The sequence below is a fragment of the Manacus candei genome, unplaced genomic scaffold (genome assembly GCF_025592945.1).
Source record: "Manacus candei isolate 608988 ecotype Guabito, Panama unplaced genomic scaffold, ASM2559294v1 h1tg000083l, whole genome shotgun sequence".
NCBI classification, from domain to species: Eukaryota; Metazoa; Chordata; class Aves; order Passeriformes; family Pipridae; genus Manacus; species Manacus candei.
In genome coordinates, this window is record NW_026138131.1 from 1,327,515 (window position 1) to 1,348,623 (window position 21,109).

Here is a 21,109-nt window from a genome sequence, read left to right on the forward strand (position 1 = left end):
CAACAACCAGTTGATGCTCTGAAGAGAACGGAGTGGAAAACATTAAAGGAAATATCCCATAGTTACATTATAATATATTTTTTACACTTCACTATAAAAAACTGCTTTTACCACATGCATTTAATTTATTTTAACAAAAATCCAGGGAAACAAAAGAATATTTATAAAAAAAGAATTATTTGCTCTATGGTACTCTTCTCCCTTCTATTCACTGTACCTTCTGATTTACTGGTAGCATGCAAAACATTTGGACTATCCATTGCAGGCAATTCTGAAGGCAAAGGTATATCACCTGTTCCCTCTATCAGATATACAAATTCTCCAATCTGAAACACAAAAACATACACATACACACAATTCAGAAAGCAACTCATGCACAACAGAAGGTAAAATATTAAAAGTAAAAGCAAAGATATCCTAGTAACACCTAAAATCTGACTTGTGAAATAATTTACATATTCAGGAGACCTGTTTTTTAAAACTATGTCTAAATAAAAGAAAGTGATCATTTCAAGCCATGCCATCATAATAAAGTACCTTTAATAGAGAATATTAAATCTGAAAAGTCAAGAAATTTCAACAAGCTGAATCCTTTTCAATTCCTCATATAGGTTAATTGAATGAGGGCAATCTGACCCATAAATACAGCAAAAGAAAGTGAATTCTAATTATGTGCTATAGCTACATACAATTTAAACATATTCATGAACTACCTTCACTGCCCTTCGCTATTCAGAACTTCTTTTAAAAAAGTTTACAATAATTTTGAGCTAGAAACATTCCTCTAGAAAGAAAAAAAAAAAAGCAGAAGGCATGTGAGTATTATGTTCAAATTCTCCATTAAAAAGAAATAAATTTAACAAATCTTAATTATTTCATCAAAAATAATAGAAAACCTATAGAAGCTTGAAAGTAAATTAAAACATGACCTAGAACAAGGAAATAAAGTAATTTTTCATAGAGAAAAAGATAAATTAATTAGCAGAGAAATAGCACTTTGAATTATAGATGAAATGAAAAAATTAGGGTGCAAATAAAAGACAGACAAGTATTTTTTAGAAAAATAAAACTCAATGAAAGTACTTCAAAATAAAAAGTCCACAATCAGAATATCCCAAACTAAAAAGATATCTAAGTTAGGTACCTCTATATGTATCTGAACTAGGCAGGAGATTTAACATATATAACTATTGTTTTGATAACTTCATTTTGTTTACCACAAACTTTTCATGGAAAATTTTAACTTCTACTGATTGCAACATAAAGGATCAAATGTCTCTGTGACAACTGATACAATTTGCACAGAAGGTCATCTCTTTATTTCCATAAGCCATATTCTCTAAAACTCTGCCCTAAATATGCATATTCTGTCTTCATTCCAGATATGAAGGAAATAATTTAAAGTATCTAGCACATCTGCCAACAGTGCAATGTTTTCATATTAGTATTTCTCAACTACATAAGAAAACCCGGCTTTTTCTTCTTTCATATTTGTAATTTTATTTGATACTTAGGTTAAGGCTGAAAACACTGCAATTATATTTCCAACCCAGCAGAAGGAAAGCTACTCAACTTAGATGGCATTTTCTCCCCTTCCTTGATTCAAGAGTTCACACAAATCTTCCTAGAGAAGGATTAAAGAGATCTACAGCAAAATTGGATTCTCACACACAAACTAATAGCCACTCCTGGGAACCAATTTAAACAGGAATTATTCCTGTTTGACACAGTGATTTGGCTCCATAAGGACCGTTAACAAGCTCTGAGCACATACAACTAATTTCATGAAGGTGCTGGTTGCTAGGATGCCATTCTACTCTCAATTACTTTTCTTGGCATTGCGGACATCAATATGCTTACAGGTAGGAACAAACTTCCCCAATTTCCCTTTTTCCTTTGAAGAATTCTTGCTTTTTGATCTCCACAGAATGCAAATCCTGTTTTCCTTTTGCTGATTTTTTTTCTTAATGCTTTAGAACAGACAGGGTACTTCACTGTGCTTTGAGAGTTTAGCTAGTATAGCTGTGGCTTTAATGCTTTATATTTCCATTTTCTATCAGCTGCAAGCAGGAAAGCATCAACATTATGTAAGGTATACTTTTAATGAAAATAGTTAATAAAATAGCTGTTGAACTACCATTAGCTATTTACACAATCCCTTTGCTAACTGATATTTCAAAAGAATGTATAGCTACCAGGAATTTGCAGCTGCCCATGCAAGCCAGTAAATAAAAGCAACAGATAGTAAAGTGTTTTCTCGATAAACGATTTCATTTCATATTAGACATTTAGCTGTGAAAGTCTGGACTGGTTCTCTTAAACTATGATTTAATATATTGTTATCAATGAAATTCCAGGCTTTTCACATTTAAATTAGCTCCCAGAAACAAAGATATAGAAAAAAACCCACTCAGTGATGTTAACCAATATATAATGTCTTCTATGAAAATAACTGTGCTAAAAATCTGAAGACTGTCAGTTTAGGTTTTCCTTAAACAAACGAAACACTGAAACAAATCCTTAATAAATGTTAAAAATGGTTTGTGTTGTCATTTTAAACCTTAGAAAGGTTAACATAAAGATTATTTCAAAACAACTTAGCCAAAATACTTGAGTAGGTCAAAAAACTTGAATCCGTGTATATTCTTGCTGTTATTACACATATATAGTCGATGCAACCATGGATAGAATTCCTAGTCAGATTCAAGTCTAGCAATTTGAATTTTAGTATCTTCTTAACTGATTTTAATGAAGAAGCAGTCTTACTCTGATTACTATTTTGGTCTATTTGTCAAAAACGGATAAGAAAGATAGGTAACAAGAAACCACAGAAATGCTAAATTAAATTATTTATTAGATTTTATATATAGCACAAGTTCATATTTAAATGAAGCATGTCTTATCATTGTATAAAGTCATTTGATTGTCATAGAGCATGGTGCCTGCACTTCTTTTTCAATTAGATACTGGTATGACTGGAAATATTGCAGCCATATACACAATATTTAAGCAAGCCAATTTTTTCCCATGCCACTATTGTACAGCTCTAAAATCATCTTAACTATCTTGCAGTTTCATCTTTCTCTACGAGATTTAATACAATTACTTACAAATTATACAATTATGTGGATGGACTTAATTTTCCTGAGGTTCTACATATCAAAAAGTTTGCACTTTCAGCAGCCTTTAAACGCATCTACTCAGCTAAGCTGAAAGGACAAGATGTTCCAGAAACAGTTGCCAACAGTCAACAGCAGCTTCTCTGGGGCATTAATGCTTCCTAACAAGAAAAGGTCAACTAGATCTTTGTTAAGAACAATGACTAGTAGCTACATGTCTAAATTTAGGTGTTTTTACATCACCACTGGAGGTAACACTGGGGCTGACAGAAATGTTTGTTTTCCCTTTCCACCTGAAGTATAACTGTCCTACATCTCTGACCACATCTCTTAGATTAACTTTTCTTCCATTAACATCTCAATTTTCCTTCTCTTCACTATATTATTTAGTTTCCAGGCTCTGTGTAGCCATGAGACTCCTCTTCTCAGCAGGGGTATATACTTCTTCTTCTAATAAATAAACAACAAACAGGGAAAATGCCAGTAGCAGACATTTAAAGGAAGACTATAAAATCCCAGCAAGTAAAGGGAGATTCTTCTCAGATTTGCTGCCAGACACCAGTATGCTGAGGTTTTTCTTGTCTAGAGACTGTGTCAAGATATTTCACAGAATAAAACTGATGGACCTAACATTCCTTTAAAAGAAACTTTTACATCCTGATTACACTTGTTTCTGTCTTTTTTTCCCCTATCTCCATTATATTGTTTGCTGGGGTGGCTCAAACTTCACACAATACTCAAGAATTGTATATTATAGCTCTTTAGAAAGTTATACTGAGGTTTCACATGTTGATGTGTATTCCTTTCCTTATAATTTCTCCTTTTGAATGAAGCTGAGTACTGAATTGATTTTGCATTGAACCATCCACGAAGACTGCTATCCTCTGGCAGTAACATTAATACATCCTCCTTGTGGGTGATTCCTGCTGTTAATAAGGCAGGAGCTCATTATCTTACCGTAGACTTTGACAGAAAATCCCTCCTCTATCACTGTTCATTTTCAAAAAACTCAAGAGAACTGTACACTCCTTAAGGCTTCCAGTCATATGGTTTGCTTTCTTTAAAAAACGGCCAGTATTTTCAAATAATGAACAGGGTCAGAAAGACAGGCTGAGGCATCATTGCATTAGTCTTATTTTCCTTTATGAACAAGATAAAAAAATTAAGTTGGCCAAGTGGCAAAGCCAAAGACCTGTTTAAACAATTAAAAAAACCCACCAAACAGACAAACATTAGACACTAGCAGAAATTCCTTGTTTTATAATAGTGGGAAATGTGGAAGCTGAGAACACGCAGGAGAAAAAGAATAAGTTATTTAGTTTTGAATGTATTGTTACAAATCATGAAAATGTAGCAGAAAATGGCAGAGGCATGTAATTGCACAGAGGGAAAGCTGAAACACAGAGGCAGTATTATGAAAGCAAGAAATGGAATGCAAGGCTTGAGATCAGCCACACATAAACAAAGATTAGAAAAACAACAGGGTTCTGAGAAGCGTTTACAGCTAGAGAGGAAACACAGCAGACAGGTTAAAGAGGTGAAAAGATGGACTAATGACACAGAAATAATGTTCCAGCCACAGAGAATAAAGGATTACAGGAACATCAAAGAAGATGGATTGCAAGATTTTAAATTCTAAAATTTAATCAAAACCAGATCGTGGTAATCTGATGAAACCAGTTCCAATTAAGTATATATGGCTAAACCCAGACTACAGGAGTCAAGAGAAACCAAAAGGTTGTGGAGTCAGTATTCATGTGCTGTCTGTTCAAAAGTTTTACCTGCATTGGTGCAAGAACTGAATGGAACCTGGATTGACAGAAAAATTTAAAAAGAGATAGAGCAAGGAAAATGATTATTCTACTTTGTATCTCAGCATACCTGAGATACAGTGACAAATACAGGGAGAAGTACAGAACAGTAAAGACTTCATACTTTCCCTGCCTATGCATTCTTTCTCCCACATCAAGACAAATTATGTAAATTCCTTTTTCTTTTCCTGAAGTTCAGTTACCTGTAAAAGCCACCAAAATAACATTCCTTGCAGTATTACTTTTATTTGTAATGATTTTACAGTGAAAATTTGCTTGCAGCATTTCATATAACTCCAATTATGTGGAGATAAAAGGGCAGTAAACTTTGGTTTAAATATCTTAGCTGAAATCTGTAATCTTATGTACATCTCTGAACAACTTCTTAAGCCACTTTTTCCTTCATGAGTTATAGGAATAATGTATTTTCACCAAAAAAAAAAAAGAAAGAAAACAGAAAAGAGTTTCATTTCCAAACGTCAGCACATAAATCATGTCTTTATAATTGCACGTGCATGCAAAAGCATTACCTTAAAATATGTATATAACTAATTTGTATCTTCATAGAATCACAGAACAGCCTGAGTATGAAGGGACCCACAAGGATTATCAAAGTCCAACTCCTGGCTCTGTACAGAACATCCCCACGAGTCACATCATGTGCCTGAGAGCATTGTCCAAATGCTTCTTGACCTTTGTCAGGCTTTGGTGCTGTGACCCCTGCCCTGGGGAGCCTGTTCCAGTGCCCAACCGCCCTCTCGGTGAAAAAATGTTTTTCTAATATCCAACCTAAACCTCCCCTGACACAACTTCAGGCCATTCCCTCAAGTCCTGTCACTGGCCCCCCCAGAGAAGAGGTCAGTGCCTGCCCCTCTTCTTCCTCTCACGAGGAAGTTGTAACTGCAGTGAGGTCTCAGTTTCCTCTCCTCCAGGCTGAACAGACCAAGTGCCCTCAGCCGCTTCTTATACGGCTTCCCCTTGAGACCCTTCACCATCCTCATTGCCCCTCCTTTGGACACTCTCTAATGGCTTAATATCTTTCTTATATTGTAGTACCCAAAACTGCCACAATATTCAAGGTGAGGTCGCCCCAGTGCACAGCAGACCAGGACAATCCCCTTCCTTGCCTGGCTGGACATGCTTTGCCTGATGCCCTCCAGGACACAGTTGGACCTCCTGAGTACCAGAGCACTGCTGACTCATAGTCAACTTGTCATCGACCAGGACCCCCAGGCTCCTTTCCATGACATTGCTCTTATTCACCTTACTCACACATATTTGGCAAACATGACCTGATTCTTACCTGAATAAGCTTTCACATGATTAACACTCACAGGACACACGTTCTACTCTTACCTGTTCATTAACCAGAAGGACATTGCAGTAACGTTTTCCCTGATCAAAGGGGAGGAAGTGAATATCTAAGCCTGCAGAACTTTTTCCTTTCAAGAACAGTTTTTCCATCGGACTGAAGAACTCAGGCAGGAGGCCGCATTGGACAGCTGTTAAAATAAGTTTGTTTAAATGGATGTTTAGATATAACAGCACAAGTTGTAAAATAAAGTAGCTGCATGAGTTTAAATACAAGAATACTGTATTTAGCATTCTGCAGTAATCAGTATTTAGACACACCTGTAACTAGTAATCAGTATTTACAGTTACGGTTGTGTAAATGAGCTGCAGTATTACATGCTGTATTATTTAAATATATTTTGCTAATTACCTCTGTTCTTATTCTATGCACTGAAACAAAACTGGGGAAAACAGATACTTTTCACCATCAAATATTCCTTAAGGAATTATAGCCTTTAACCAAAGGTCTGCTCACCAAAGGTCAGAAAGAAGAGGGTAATTTACTACTATTCAAACAAAGAAATCTTGCTCTCAGTAGCAGTAAATATGTTATGCTGTAGCTGGAAATCCTCTAGAATGGACAAAACCTACATAGTGGCAAGTTTGTTTTCTTTGCACTGCTTTCATAGAAGCATTATGCTGATAAAGAATCTTAGGGTTGAATCTGGCAGAGTCTGACTACTTTCTCACTGCATGTTTTTCCTCTGCTAAGCGTATTTTGAAAATGCAGAACCAGCCCATCATTCAAGCTTCACTGGCCAGCTTTCTAGGAAGGTCAGCAGACTTTAAAACATGTGTGAAAGTGAAGGCAATTGAAATCAGTGAGATCACATAGAAGTGTATGCCAAACTGGCCAAATAAATAGAGCAGGGAAGGGGGAATCCACAACTTCTCTGAGCAACGTGTTCCAGTGCCTCACCACCCTCACAGTAAGAATTTCTTCCTAATATTTAATCTAAATCTGCCCTCTTTCAGTTTAAAGCTATTACCCCTTGTTCTATCACTACATGCCCTTCTAAAAAATCCCTCTCCAGGTTCTCTCATGGGCTCCCTTCAGGTACTAAAGGTCAAAATAAGGTCACCATGGAGCCCACTCTTCTCTAGGCTAATTTTTTTAAGTGTGATGAACAATTTTAGGCCAACATTTTAAGAAAACTATAAATAATAGTCACTGAGCACACTTTTCATGTCAAAATCTTACTTATGTAAACAGTCTTATTTCTACTATAGTGCAACACGAGGTACTGTATAGAGGTACTTACGGTAAATAGAGTTGTTCTCTTCATTTGAATCTTCAGGCAGTGTATTATTTTTTGAGTTTAATATGTTACATTCAGAACTAAAAGCAAAAAAAAAAAATAAAAATTGAAGCAATATCCTAAAGCTGAACATTTTGATTATTAACAGATAACTTTTTTCCCTTTTTATGAATAAATACTGGAAAAGAAAAAGTTTCAAGACAATTAAGAATAAATGAACACCACATTTGGGAACCATTTACCTATCCAATAGTGTTAAGTATCCACTCTTCCACTTGAGTTATTATGCAAACTTAGAGTAGAGCCAGAACATCCTTCTTTAAATTAACCAGCATCTCGTTTCATAAATTCGAGTTTGAATACAAACTTGTATGTTATTTTTATTTATTTGTATATTTTTAAATTTATTTTAAGTCCAACATACACACTGTAATAGTAATAAAGACATCATAACACCTTATAAAATTAGTGTGACTTTATACAATGTTTTCTAACCTAACCAAGCCCTAGGACAGCAATATGTTTAAGAAATTTAATAGGAAAGCCACTTCTTCCATTATTTAAGACATCTCACTTTTTAACAAATTAATATCAATATTTATATTAACCCTAATAAAAGTTGAGTGATCTAAATTTAATCCTGCAAGTGTGAGATTCAAATCTAATCCATCAGAAAAAGACTCACTAGAATCTCACAATTTTGTATATCGGGGATTCATAAACTGCAACAAATCAATAGTATACAAATTATTTAAAATTGTGAGCCATTATTTTTTCTTAGAGGAAACAGAACATGATTACTTCAGAAAAAGTGCCACATAGACAGTGGAATATTAACATATTTTGTGGTAAAAAAATAGGGGGCAAATGTTGCCACTATCCCTACCTGGTGTAAATAATTTCTCTTACAGTGTTGATTTCCAAACTGATTGAATTTGGCATCTTATATTTGCCATTTTCAAGATTAATATCTTTTTATTATTAAAGTTGAAATTACCTAAAACAGTTTTTCTTTAAATTACTTCTTAGATGTTATCTTTTCTTTTTTTTTTTTTTTTACATTACAAGAATTATTGTACAAAAAACCAAAAACAAACAAAAAAAGCTATTTGAAATTTGCTTGAGTACACATGGTTTAAAATGTTTCTGCTCATAGAATAAAGATGAATAAAATTTCCATGATTTTCTGCACAAAGGCTAATTTTACTCTTGGCTCTTTGAATAAGTATTTGGGAACTTCATAGTACACAGTAAGGAATTAGGGATGTGAAATCCCCATGTTAATAACATGTAGTTCATGATCTTGCTAGGAAACATCAAAACTCATAAGAGAAGCTCTTCAAGCAATTTCTAGCAAAAAAAAAAAAAATTCTCTTCTTGTTTCAGTTCAGTTCAGGTACAAGGTTCATTTCCACAAGGTTATAGCCTTGAAAAGATGGGATAAGGTAAGCCCAGGAACAGTAGAGCTTGTCCCTTGGTACTATTTTCCCACCAAGGCTACAGGAATGACCTATATTAAATAACACTGCAGTTAATCATTTGAAAGAAACCTAATGTAACCAAGGATTTGCCTAAGAAAGGGGAAGGGGATGAATCTTAACCTGAACACCTTAACTCTTTTCACTACAATATTGCTTTCCAAGTGTATTTGAAAAGAACAGGTATTCTCAAAAAAAAAACCAAACACCTTAGAACAAAATCTTCTCTAAATTCCCACCCCCCAAAGCAAACTGTGCTCCTGACTGTCATATTTCCTTGGTGTGACTTTATATAGTTTTCTATCCTTCACAAATAATTTCTACCAGTGTTGACAGGAATTAAGACTGTGCAGTTACATTTATGGAAGGAGAGTTTTGTTTAATTTATGACAAGCACAGAGCTCAAAGATGCTGAAAACTATAATGTAATATATCAAAAAAAAAAAAATACTGTGAGCTTCAGCTCAAGACTCAGGTTTAATATTATCCATGCATAAAAGTCATTCTCCCCTAGCAGTAAAATTTTATGAACCAGCATACAGCAAACAATTATTACATACAATATCTGATAGATGTTGGGTCTCTGTTAAAATAAACAGTTAATCTTGATGGGCTAAGAAAAAAATCACAACCTTAAATAAATGGACTTGCAAAATTCTCAGAATATGTTATCCTGAAGGTATATTTTAATGCCTACACTTGAAGGCCATTTTTCAGAAAGGAAAACGATCTCTGAGTTATAAGCATGCAACATACTATTTATTCTGTACTTCACAAATAAGTATCTCGTATTAAAAAACCCAAATTTTATATAAAGCATAACTTCTTACAGTGCTTTACCTTTGATTGAGAATGCTAAGTCATGCTTGCAAAAACAGAAACTACAGCTGAAGAATCACTGTAAAAGTAACAAATAGCTCAAAAGCTGTATGAAAAAAATAACATAATAGTGGAAATATATTACAGCTCTTCACTGGTGTGAACTCTACATTGAATAAGTCCTATTTTCAGAGTTGAACAACAGAGGAACTCATTAGGCTGATTTAACATGGTATTGAACTTCTCTCTTTATCAATTCCTTTCTTACATCAATGAACAAAGCACCTGCAGATAAGTGATGGGAAACAAAACTGTGTTGTGGAAGACATGAACATTGTGCCTCATTCTTCCATAACAAAAAGAAATAGCATCTCATTCAACAACAAAAGCAAAAGGAATAAAGTTCAGGAAGGTATAAGAAGCTTAGTTATACTCAAAGTCTGGTTCAGTACATCCCCTTTCAATACACAGAGAAATAAGGAAATGGATTAGGCAGAACAGCTGAAAGCTGCCATAAAATAAGTCTGCACAATCTCTTTGCTGAACCTGAACCCAGGTTCAGCAAAATCTCCAGTATCAATAGAAAATTTGGAATGAATGGCTTGAGAGCAGCCTTGTGAAGGAGCGCTTGGGCATACTGGGGAATGAAAAAATATGTAGGAGCTGCCAATGTGCAGCAGCAGCTCAAAAAGCCAACCCTGTCCTGGCTGCATCCAAAGCAGCGAGGGCAGTGGGGCCAGGGAGGGGATTCTCCCCCTCTACTTTGCCCCTGTGAGACCCCACCTGCAGTGCTACATCTACCTCTGGGGTCCTCAGCACAAGAAAGACATGAACGTAGACAAGGTCCAGAGGAGGCCCACAAAAATGGTTGGAGCACCTCTCCTATGAAGACAGCTGGGAGAAGAGAAGGCTCCAGGGAGACTCTACTGTGGTCTTTCAGTATTTAAAGGGGGAGAGGGGGCTGGGGGTGGGCATAAAAAAGATAGAGACCAAATGACTTAAACTGTCCCTCATTTGTATTTGGTTTTTTTACAAACACAACTTGTCCCTTCCACAGCAAGATTATTTTACTGTGCATTAAATGAAAAAAAGTTCTGTATGGTACAGGTGAGGATTGGTTTATGAGGGCACCTCTCAGTTGCTTGGTATAAAAACCTGGTTGAGACAAAGAAAAGAGAGGTGTGAATACATTCTGCTGTGGTTTATTCAATCATATACTACAAATTACAATCATAGAACAGTTTGGATTGGAAAGGATCTAAAAGTTTATCTAGTTCCAACCCACTTCCACACTTGTGCAGCAGTTTAGTAGCTGTCACCCCTGAGTTGTCAGATACCTGTTCCCACACAGTACCACCAAGAGGTTGGGCTTGCCATGTTATCAGGTATGACAAAAATCAAGACGAAAAGTAAAATCATTATGCAGTCAACATAGATAGTGTTCATACATCATGTCATATTAGCTATACCTCTGTAATGGTACACCTTTACTCTTTAGTTCAGAGTCCAAACAAGCCAATAACTCTCTTTTCCATTCAACAAATTTGCAGGACAAAAAAAAGAAAAAAACAAAATCACTTTGCTTTATGTATCTGGAGGAGAATTTACTAGAATATCTTTTTAGTCAATTACAGTTTCAGATTTTATATGTTACTGAGGGGAAAAAAAAGTGCCAGACACCATGGGGAAATCTGAATTTCACAGACCAGCAACATAATCAATGAATTTTAGGAGACAAGAACTTTAGCAGCAAGCAAATGTCTTATTAGAGGGAAGGAATACAAGGAACTGCTTGATAATGCACTGAAAATACTGAAACTTTTAAAGACAAAACTCACATCTAAGATATTTGCCAGTTTTCAAGCTTCAAAGGACAGTTTCTGATCTCAGAACAAAGAGTAGGATAAAAACTAAAACAGGAGCTTCCCAAAATAGGTATAGTATAGCTTAGAATAGATGAATTTCTATTATATCAAATAATAACCAGATTTGCAATGACTCCTGATAGCATATTTGTAAACCATATCTTATGAAATGATGGGTATTAATGCTGTATCTCATAACCTATATTACACAGAGGTACTATGGAGCTTCATTTCAATAAGAAAGTACAGGTATTGTGTATAACATACCTCTTTCCTCGACACATGAAACTGCTTAGAACAAGAAGTGTAAGAATAAAATTCAGAAAATTAAAAATGTTTGGAATTCCTGATACTATCTCTGGTTTTAAAAAAAAGGTAAATAACCTAACATTAGGAAGTTATATACAGTGCAAAGATTGATTCGAAATTCACTCATTAATTGTTTCTTTTTTGGTTTGAAATTAAATTTTAATGTAAAAACATTTATCCACATTTGTAGTTTGCTTTGAAAATCAGTCTTGTGCAATCATGAACCATCCTTATGACTCATGGGCATTAATGCAAATGCTAAACTGCTTAAGTCATGGTCTTAGAATAGGACTATTAGTGAATCATTAGTATATCTTTATCACTTCCTAGTTTTACAGAAGGAAACCTATGAAGGAAAAAATAGCTGTTAAATGCAACCTTGAACTTTTACTGTCATTTGTTGTTTCATTTTCTTTCTAATGGACATGATTCAAATGCCAACATGCTTTAAAATTATGGATAGTTTTACACTATAATTTCTGGGCCATGTGTTGTGCTTCACTCCACCTGGTTCTCCTTCTCACACAGTGAGCATACCATGCTGGCATACAGATGTAGACCAAGGACAAAAATTGAAGTTTCAAGGGCTTAAAAAAGCACAGTAAAGTGCATAACTTGAAAAAATCCAGGCACATGTGTCACAGTATACTTCAAAGAAAAATTATGTCGAATGGATGAAAAAATACTATCCTTCTCACCACACACCATTCTGCTCCCCATGGACAAATAGATCTTGCCTGCACCACTGAATGGCATGGACTATTGTTAGATTTTTTAGTTTAGACAGCGCTGTATCCCAGCAAGGGTATAATTCACTGGGGCTCTACCTGCAGACTGGGTCATTTTTCCAACCACAGTATAATGAGCCCATGTCAGAATGACCAAAGGGTTGGTCTCCTTTTTAGTATGAATGTCACCATTTTGGGTGTCTGTGTTTTTGCCAGAGGGGAAAGCTGGTAGGTAAGAGGGTCACCTGCCAAGCAAAGCTTGTTATAGCAAGGTTTAAAGTGTGTCTGACACATCTGGAGGCACAGAATGAGGATGCAGAAGGAGCTGCAAGCCCACCTGCACCTGCTCGGATGACTAAGTGGTCATTTGCATGATTTGATCCTGACATCAGTCACGTAGACAGCATTACCTACAGGGCAAACACTGATTTTTATGGTAGTTTTAAGCTTATGGAGCATTTAGAGCAACAGGTCCCCATTTTGCAGAAGGCATTTTCTGGATTTATCAAAAGAATAAAAATGATTGCAGGCACAGTCTTCTTACTGATCAGTTATACTAGTTTTTTAACACAAATTTCAGAAGTTTGTTCCACTCAGGAAAATGGAAAAACTTTGGAAAAAAAAGCACCTAAGTGGCTTCTGTTATCACAGATGACAGAAACATCTAAAAATATAACAAATCAGTACTGCATATTTCTAAAGACATAAAATGACCTCAAATTAATTTCAGTAAGAGCGATGTGTGACTAAAATTACACTTTTTAGACTGATTTATTTTCTAGAGATAAATTAAGCTGAAATATGCAGGATGATGAAAAATCCTTTTCGATACCAATGATTACATACTTATTTAATTTAGTAGAGAGCATAGTATAAATTACACTTCAGAAAATCATTTTAAGTTAAAATAAGTGTATAATTTGTCTTAATATTGAAATGGTCATTATTTTTAAATTTTTCTTTTTCTTTCACATTTTTTTAAAAAGGAAACTGAAAATCAGTCTGCATTTCATGACATGGCTTTGGACCATCCCTATGATTACAATTCAACCTCCAGTATTGATGAGCTAGTAGTTTAAGATATTTCCCAATAACCCTTGAATAAGTGTCTCAGGATTTTGAATGTTTATATGAGTTTTAGAAATTTCATGACTCAAGTTGTGGGAAATATTTTAAATTATCAAATAAAGAATTAATGAATTATTCAACCTGTTTACAAGGGCTTTTTACAGTGCTGTCCTGGTTTTGGCTGGGATAGAGTTCATTTTCTTCCTAGGAGCTGGTACAGTGTTGTGGTTTAGACTTAGGATGAAAAAAGTATTGATAACACCCTCACGTTTTAGTTGTTGCTGAGCAGTGCCTACCCTAAATCAGAGTTTTTTTCAGCTTTCCATGCTCTGCCAGTGAGCAGATGCACAAGAAGCCAGGAGGGAGTATGGCCAGGAATGCTGAACTGAACTAGCCAAAGGGATATTCCATACCACAGAACACCATGCTCAGTATATAAACCAGGCAGAGCTGGCCAGGAGCCAACGGCTGCTGCTTGGGGACTGGCTGGGCATCTCCTATGGTATTTCCACGTTCCAACCTATAACTCTTTACAACAGGTGGCACACAACTATACACAAATATGTAATACTAATAGAATTGTATAATACAATATCTTACAATTACCAATTGTTATTTGGAACTTACCTAAATGTTTGCTCTTTCTTTAATTTCCTGGCTCGATACACTTGCTCTGGCTGTATGGAACTACGTGTGGATTCCAGCAAAACGACCCTGAAGCATGACAAGCACCATAATGACCTCATTTTTAACTTGTAGAATGCAGAAAAAACTCAGTTTATTCTAACTTTTAAACACAGGATTAGTAAAGAAGCTTACTATTTTTAATTGGAGATACCTTAAAAATACTTGTCGCGGTTTAGCCCATTTTCCTGTAAAAGAGCTACTTCCTTGGTATCAGAAAATGCGTTTCCTAGTGTTATTTGCAAGTAAACAATACAACCCCTGATGAAACACTAGATTCCTGAAATCACTGGAAACATGATATAAAAAATATTTTATTTTAGATTAATGGTTCAAATGTTGGCCAGATTGATAACCACTTCTGGTAGTTGTCAGGCAGCTTTTGAATGATGCACATAAAACTAAATCACTTCATCACTTCATCAATTATTTCCAAGAGAGTTATCCAAACTGTAGGACTGATTACATCACTGGCAACATCACTGACCACCTCAAGGACTTTAAAAAAGACAGAAGCTAAATAAACTCATATGATTCCCACACACAAGGCTTATGCCAGAGGGCATTCCTGGACCAGTGGAAACAGTCCTGTTACAGGATTGTAATTGTTATTTGGATAGACCAATTCTATTCTGTGGGAGAAAGAGAATTTTAATTTGCAACTTATGCAACATATATATTCATGTAGCATAAAAAAACAAGTCTAAAATTTTATGGAAGATAGTTCTTGCAAATAAATGAATGAGATGAACCAATTCCTAGTTCTATAGACTAAAGACAAAATAAGGAGTCATATCACATAAATATATTTTAAAGAGGCACAGCACTCTATTTCTTTTGTATTAAGGAAAGCAACTTTTATAACTACAGTTGTTGCATCTATGATGAATACAAATTAAAAATTAGATTAACTGATAGTGATGGAAGCCCCAAGGCTAAAGTATTTTTTTTTCTTTTGCATGCTTAATAATTTAAACAGCAGGATAAAACAGATTGGGGGAAAAAATAACCAACAATTAATTAACAGGGCTTGTTTCTCTTTGTAAATCTGCTGGACCTCAGCCAAACACAAAAATACAAGCAAGGTTCATGAACTCCATTTGATTAAAGCTCCAGTTTTATTGCTTACACTGAGATGGATTTCAATTAAGGCTTATTTATCTTCTTTATTCATTATGATAGCTTCCACTTCATAGTACTTGTAACAATTTAACCTCCAGGTTTTAAATTTTTAAGAAGAAGGAGAAAATTATGCAAAAGAGTGGATAAAACAGCATGATCATTAAAGATTTGTGTTTACAGTATTGTCTACCTGAATATGCCATCAGTTTTGAAGGGATTAGTAATATTTAGGCTAACTTTCTTCAGCTCATAACATGGGGATTTGCACTTTGTAACACCCTAAAAGAGAACAAAAAATTACACCAATATGAAAAAGCTGCAAAATTACATATGCAAACAAGCAGGAAAATATTACAAAGAAGAATAGAACCCTTGACCACTGGTTCCTTTTAAACAAGCACTAAACTTCACTGCATTTTAAAAATACTCCCAAATGATAACACAAGGCCAAGAATCAAGTTATCATGGTTTTTCCTTTCTTATCTTTACATGTTCCCTATTTTTCCTCTTGCCCCAACCTTTCTTTCTAACATCAGTGTCTATTCCTATAGTATACAGAGAGTAAGGAGAGAAAAAAAGTCTAAAAAAGAAAAAAAAAAGAATCACATAAACACCATTTGCATCACATGCGTATCCGCTCTGACTATTTCTGGGATATATCTTAACACTACACACTGTCTATAGTTAAAAAGCATAAAAACACCCAGAAACATCTAATGAAAATTTGCAATCCTTCTACATGTGACAACTGAAATCACTGGCCTGAAGCATATCAACCCCTCCATAATGGAATTTCCAATAGCATTCATAAACTGAAAGGATTCCAGATTTATTTACAGAGAAATCAGTGCAAGTCTTTACAATTTATTCAAGATCTAAATGCAATTTATATTGTATCTAGATCACGAATCTTAGATATTCCTCTAGGGTTTTTTCTGTATGTACATAGACTGATACTGGACATCTTAAAATTCATAGGTCTAAGGCTAAAGCTGATGGCAACTCACATTTTCATTCTTACCTCAGTTCATTTTTGTTTGAAATAACATAGAGAATAACAATATTTCTTGTGACAATATTAGTCATACACACATAAACTTACAGCAGGCTCAATATGCTTGACTTCAGATTTCAGAGAGAATGTCAGTGTGGCAGCATCTATTCCGTGTGAGGTCAGTAGCAACACTGCTTCAGCAGGGCGCAGGAAACGAATTGTGAATTCCACATTCATAGATGCCTGTTTCCTGGGGGAGGGAGGGAGGGGGAAATCACAAAATTGTGACTCAGAAATTACTCAGAAATGTAATTTCAGGAGCACTTTTCAGAGTCTTTGTAAGGTAAGGGGCCTAGAAAAGATAGTAAATGGTTTCTTCTGAAATCCTTTGTGGTAATAGAATCTTCTGCCTAAGAGTACCTTAAAACATTCTAATAAAATGCTACATAGAGAATAATACTAAATCCTTATTGCTTTTTATGACATTAGAATGTAGTTTAATTTTTCTTCCCCCACACGCTAGCACAGGAAGTTTTCTTTCCTTACAGCATCACCCTAAGTAAACAACTCATTCAAAGTATGCTCTTCTATTTGAATAAGTTTTTCTGAGTTAAACAGTCAGACATCCTGCTATGCAAGTTGTGAGGCAGATCTAGATGTCCTTAATCAAATTCTCATTGAAGATTGAGAAAGAAATTGGTAAAAAAACCCTTCAGAATAATTAGTAAAGCTGAGTAATTAAGAGGCAAAAAACCCCAAAGTTCTCTAAGTAACAGCCCCTCTCTAATGGGAAAACTAGAGAAGGGGAGACCACATAGACTGAGAGTTTAGACTAGGTAAAAGTTTAGCCTTTATTTGCATCAGTCCTTCAATTAAGCAAGAACAATAAGAAAAGTTTAATGCCTGAAGCTCACACTTTGAAGCTCTCGAAATATCTCCCTGTTTTTGAGATGAATGCTTTAAGAAGGCATGAAAGTCAGAAAAATTAGTGTGTAGGACTGTTCTAAAAGTAGTAGAATCTAAATGTATTCTGCCTCTCTACACATATGACTAGAGCAGAGAGAGTTTTCTCTGAACAAAAAAGACCTATACTTTAGGAGTTGTAAGAAGAATATCCCAAAATATATACCAAAAAGTCAGTTGATTGGTTTATACTTTCATTGTAATCTCATTCTATGTAGTTAATGAAATTTTAAAATTTTCCCCCCAACAAACTGTATGAAAAAGATGGCAGAAAGAAAATAACCTATGGTAAAATCTTTACATTTCTTAATTAACTCAGGCTGATATTTTTTGAAGAAATTCTTCCAATGTAGGAAAAGTTTATATTTATAAACTGCAGATTTGTTAATTGTCTTTCTGGAAGATATGGCAAATACTGAAGTCAAAAGGAAACCTCTCCTCAACCTAAATCAGCCTTCCTCATTAAATAATTAATAGGAACTCTGCAGGCTGACAGAACAGAATTAAAATAGAGAGCAGAGGGAAGTTATGTCTGATTTATTGGTCTTCTGCCAACTGGGAATTCTAAAACAGAGGCAAACAACTAACTAACAGTGGTATGTGAAATATGCCTATCGTATATTATATGTACATATACTTAAGTAAGTGGTGAAGTAGAGGACTTATAATACCACTCAGCATACCATGTCTTCAATGGAATCATGTGAATTTATATTTGGTTCACAAATTTGATAATAAAAGCTACTTTTCCAAGTGATTTCAATGCACACATCTCTTCATACAAGTTGAACCATCACAACCGTGGCAGGATTTGTCCCTGGATGACAGCTGCTTTCAAGGAAACTTCTGGGACATCCTTTACCTAATTCTTATGATGGAATAGAATGGAGAAAAAACTACCTTGGCACCTGAGAACCAGATGGTGATAAATAGAACACCAAAATCTTTTTAAAAATCTTGGGGAAGATCAGAAGAATAACAGACCCTTAAGCCTCAAATCTGTACCAAATCTATATGAAATTCAGCTCATGGAATTGTTCTATAAGCTTGTTCACTCTCATACTGTTATAATCAGCTCTGTCCACACCCACTTCATTTGTAGGGGTCAAAGATTCTTTATTTCTTTATCAGATCAGCATGTACCACCATTCAAAAAAGGAGGTACATGCTTCTATTCATTATACTTTGGTGTAGGAAAAGAAAAAGTTGTTTGAAGAGATGAAATTTGCAGAGTTTAAGGTCAAGAGAAAATATTAGATAACACAACCCAAAGTAATTATACACTGCAGGCCATCATGTGCAAGCCAATCATTCTTCAGTTGCTTCTGATAACTACCATTTGGGAGAAGTATTTTTCTGAGAAAGCACCCCCATATTATCTGTGGCAGAAGGTTGGATTAAGTGACTTTCTGAGGTCACTTCCTGCACTATTTTCAATGTTCTGCGCTTTGCAAAACTCTTAAATTTTTCATTTCAATAATATTTTTCCCTCAATAGCTAATCACTTTCCCTACCTCCAGTCTGAATTTCTACAACTCCAGCTTCAAGGTATTGCTTTATAAAAAGATTTTTGTTCTATACTGTTTGTAGTTAAACAAGTCGCTTTCCCAGGGAAATACTGATCAAGTAATTTTCACCATTTTTCTTGGTAAGAAACCCACACTGAGTAACTTTATAGGCATGTCTACACCATATAAGAGAGCTTAGAGATATTTATGCTATTATTGTTGTGAGCTGCAAGTCTATATAGCACTGTGCAGTGTCCTAGAGAGTGGGATTGTCAGATCAAAAATTAATTACACTTATTACATTACATCTATATGCAAGATATGACACTCAGCTACACCAGATCCCCCACGATATTATGACCTAACAAAGAACCTGCAAGATTCCCACACATCTCACCAACTTTTGGAGTTCTCAAACAATTCCATCAGAATATTAAGAAAGCTACTAATTACAAAACAACTATTATTCATTTAGTGGTCATGAATACAAGTAAGGTTAAGTTATGATAAACTCTGCAGAAGTTACCAATGCATAATTGTCATTTCCACAAGCTTTTATTTATACGCAATTTTTCAAATATTTGTTGCTTATATATAATGCCAAACAGCTCAACAACAAGTTTATGCACATTTAATTGTGCCTTGATTTTGTTTTGTTTGTACTTTGTTGTTTTTCTTAAAGGTGAAGTGAATAACAGCCATAGCATTGACCTTTCAGAGAAACACATGATATTTTCAAGGATTAGATTTTTATGCTAATTCTTATTTGAAGCAATTGTAAAGAAAATGAAATCAAATCAGCCTCACAGTTTGTTGAAAACATGTAATTATTTGTTGTCTTCTTTGCATATATTTACAATAGGCATGTCATTTAATACTGAAATATTGGTCATCCTTAAAGAGCACTGTATTTATGTTGAATCTTCTTGAATTTGACAATCTATATTTGCAATTTTTTTTCTTCTTCACAGTTTATTTCCATACAAATGTTGAGTTTTGTTTTCCTTTTTAAAATCTCTAATCCATTTTATCTGTAACAGAAAGTCTTGCAGATGAACTTAAAAACTCCTGACAGCCATAGTCACTGCTACATCCCTCTTGTCTTCACTAGTTAAGCAGGGATTACTGAAAATCCTGTTTCTATCCATAAAGGCACATAGACAGAAAGAGCAAAATGAACGAAACCAAAAAGATGGCAATATTCCGTATTTCTGCTACCAAAAATATAACAACCTAATGCATTCCCAAACTTAGGTCTCTCCAAAAATCCTTGGATGGCTCTCAGAAACGTCAGATATACAAATAACTACATCTCATCTGTCTAGGCAGGGAAGGAGGACAGAGGCAAAAAGAAGCAGTCTAACACTACTGTCAAATCTATGTCATGTCCTCTTAAGCTTCTAGCCAATCTTCAACTAAGAAGGATGTGAAATCTCAGAAAAAAAAAAAAATTACCTGCTCATGCATCTGCAAGGCATTGATCTAAGAACTGTGAATACAGTTCAGAGGAGATATTTCAAATTTAGTTGGAGAAAAAAACCAAAATGTAACAACAGGAAATTCAAATTGAAAATTAAAGCTTTTGATACATTGGGGGAAAAAAGAAGTTTTGGACAGAGATGACTCCTCTAATGATCTTATGTTCTGCTCTTAAAGTCCTGTTGAGTTAAACTGAAAGTATCCCACTGAAACATAACTCTAGATTTGTTCTAGGTTAAGGAGAAAAATACTGACCTTTATCCTGACTGATTTTGTCCTGTTTGTAGTTGAACGTATTTCTAGTGTTCTATGACACTTAAATAAGTAGGTTTATATTTCTGTAATGGTAAACCCAATAATAATACTAAAATATCATTACTTACTTAGGGGTAATGGTGACAGTGTTTCCTTTAGGTAATGAGAAATCATCAGCATCTCTTCCCCTAAGAATAGCCTCATATATCAAAGGTTTTTTGCTTGGGTTTTTCAGACGTACCTATTGCAACAACAACAACAAAATCAGCCTATTTTTATTCGATTTTTAGAGTAT

At 34.9% G+C, this 21,109-nt stretch overlaps 1 protein-coding gene across 4 annotated transcripts in view; it reads right to left on the minus strand.

Moving 5' to 3' along the window:
- The window catches only part of CFAP47 (cilia and flagella associated protein 47), a 287,854-nt gene that overhangs the window by 174,178 nt on the left and 92,567 nt on the right, over nucleotides 1-21,109 (minus strand). For all 4 annotated transcript variants that reach the window (XR_007908382.1, XM_051811713.1, XM_051811714.1 and 1 more), the window contains exons 37-43: nucleotides 20,943-21,055; nucleotides 16,718-16,859; nucleotides 15,806-15,894; nucleotides 14,437-14,523; nucleotides 7,546-7,622; nucleotides 6,287-6,432; nucleotides 218-326 (exon numbers count right to left, since the gene is read on the minus strand). Coding sequence is in view for 3 of the 4 variants with exons in the window: in XM_051811713.1 (XP_051667673.1) it covers nucleotides 218-326; nucleotides 6,287-6,432; nucleotides 7,546-7,622; nucleotides 14,437-14,523; nucleotides 15,806-15,894; nucleotides 16,718-16,859; nucleotides 20,943-21,055 (763 nt within the window). In the remaining variant the exon portion in view is untranslated. The remainder of the gene's footprint in view (nucleotides 1-217; nucleotides 327-6,286; nucleotides 6,433-7,545; nucleotides 7,623-14,436; nucleotides 14,524-15,805; nucleotides 15,895-16,717; nucleotides 16,860-20,942; nucleotides 21,056-21,109) is intronic.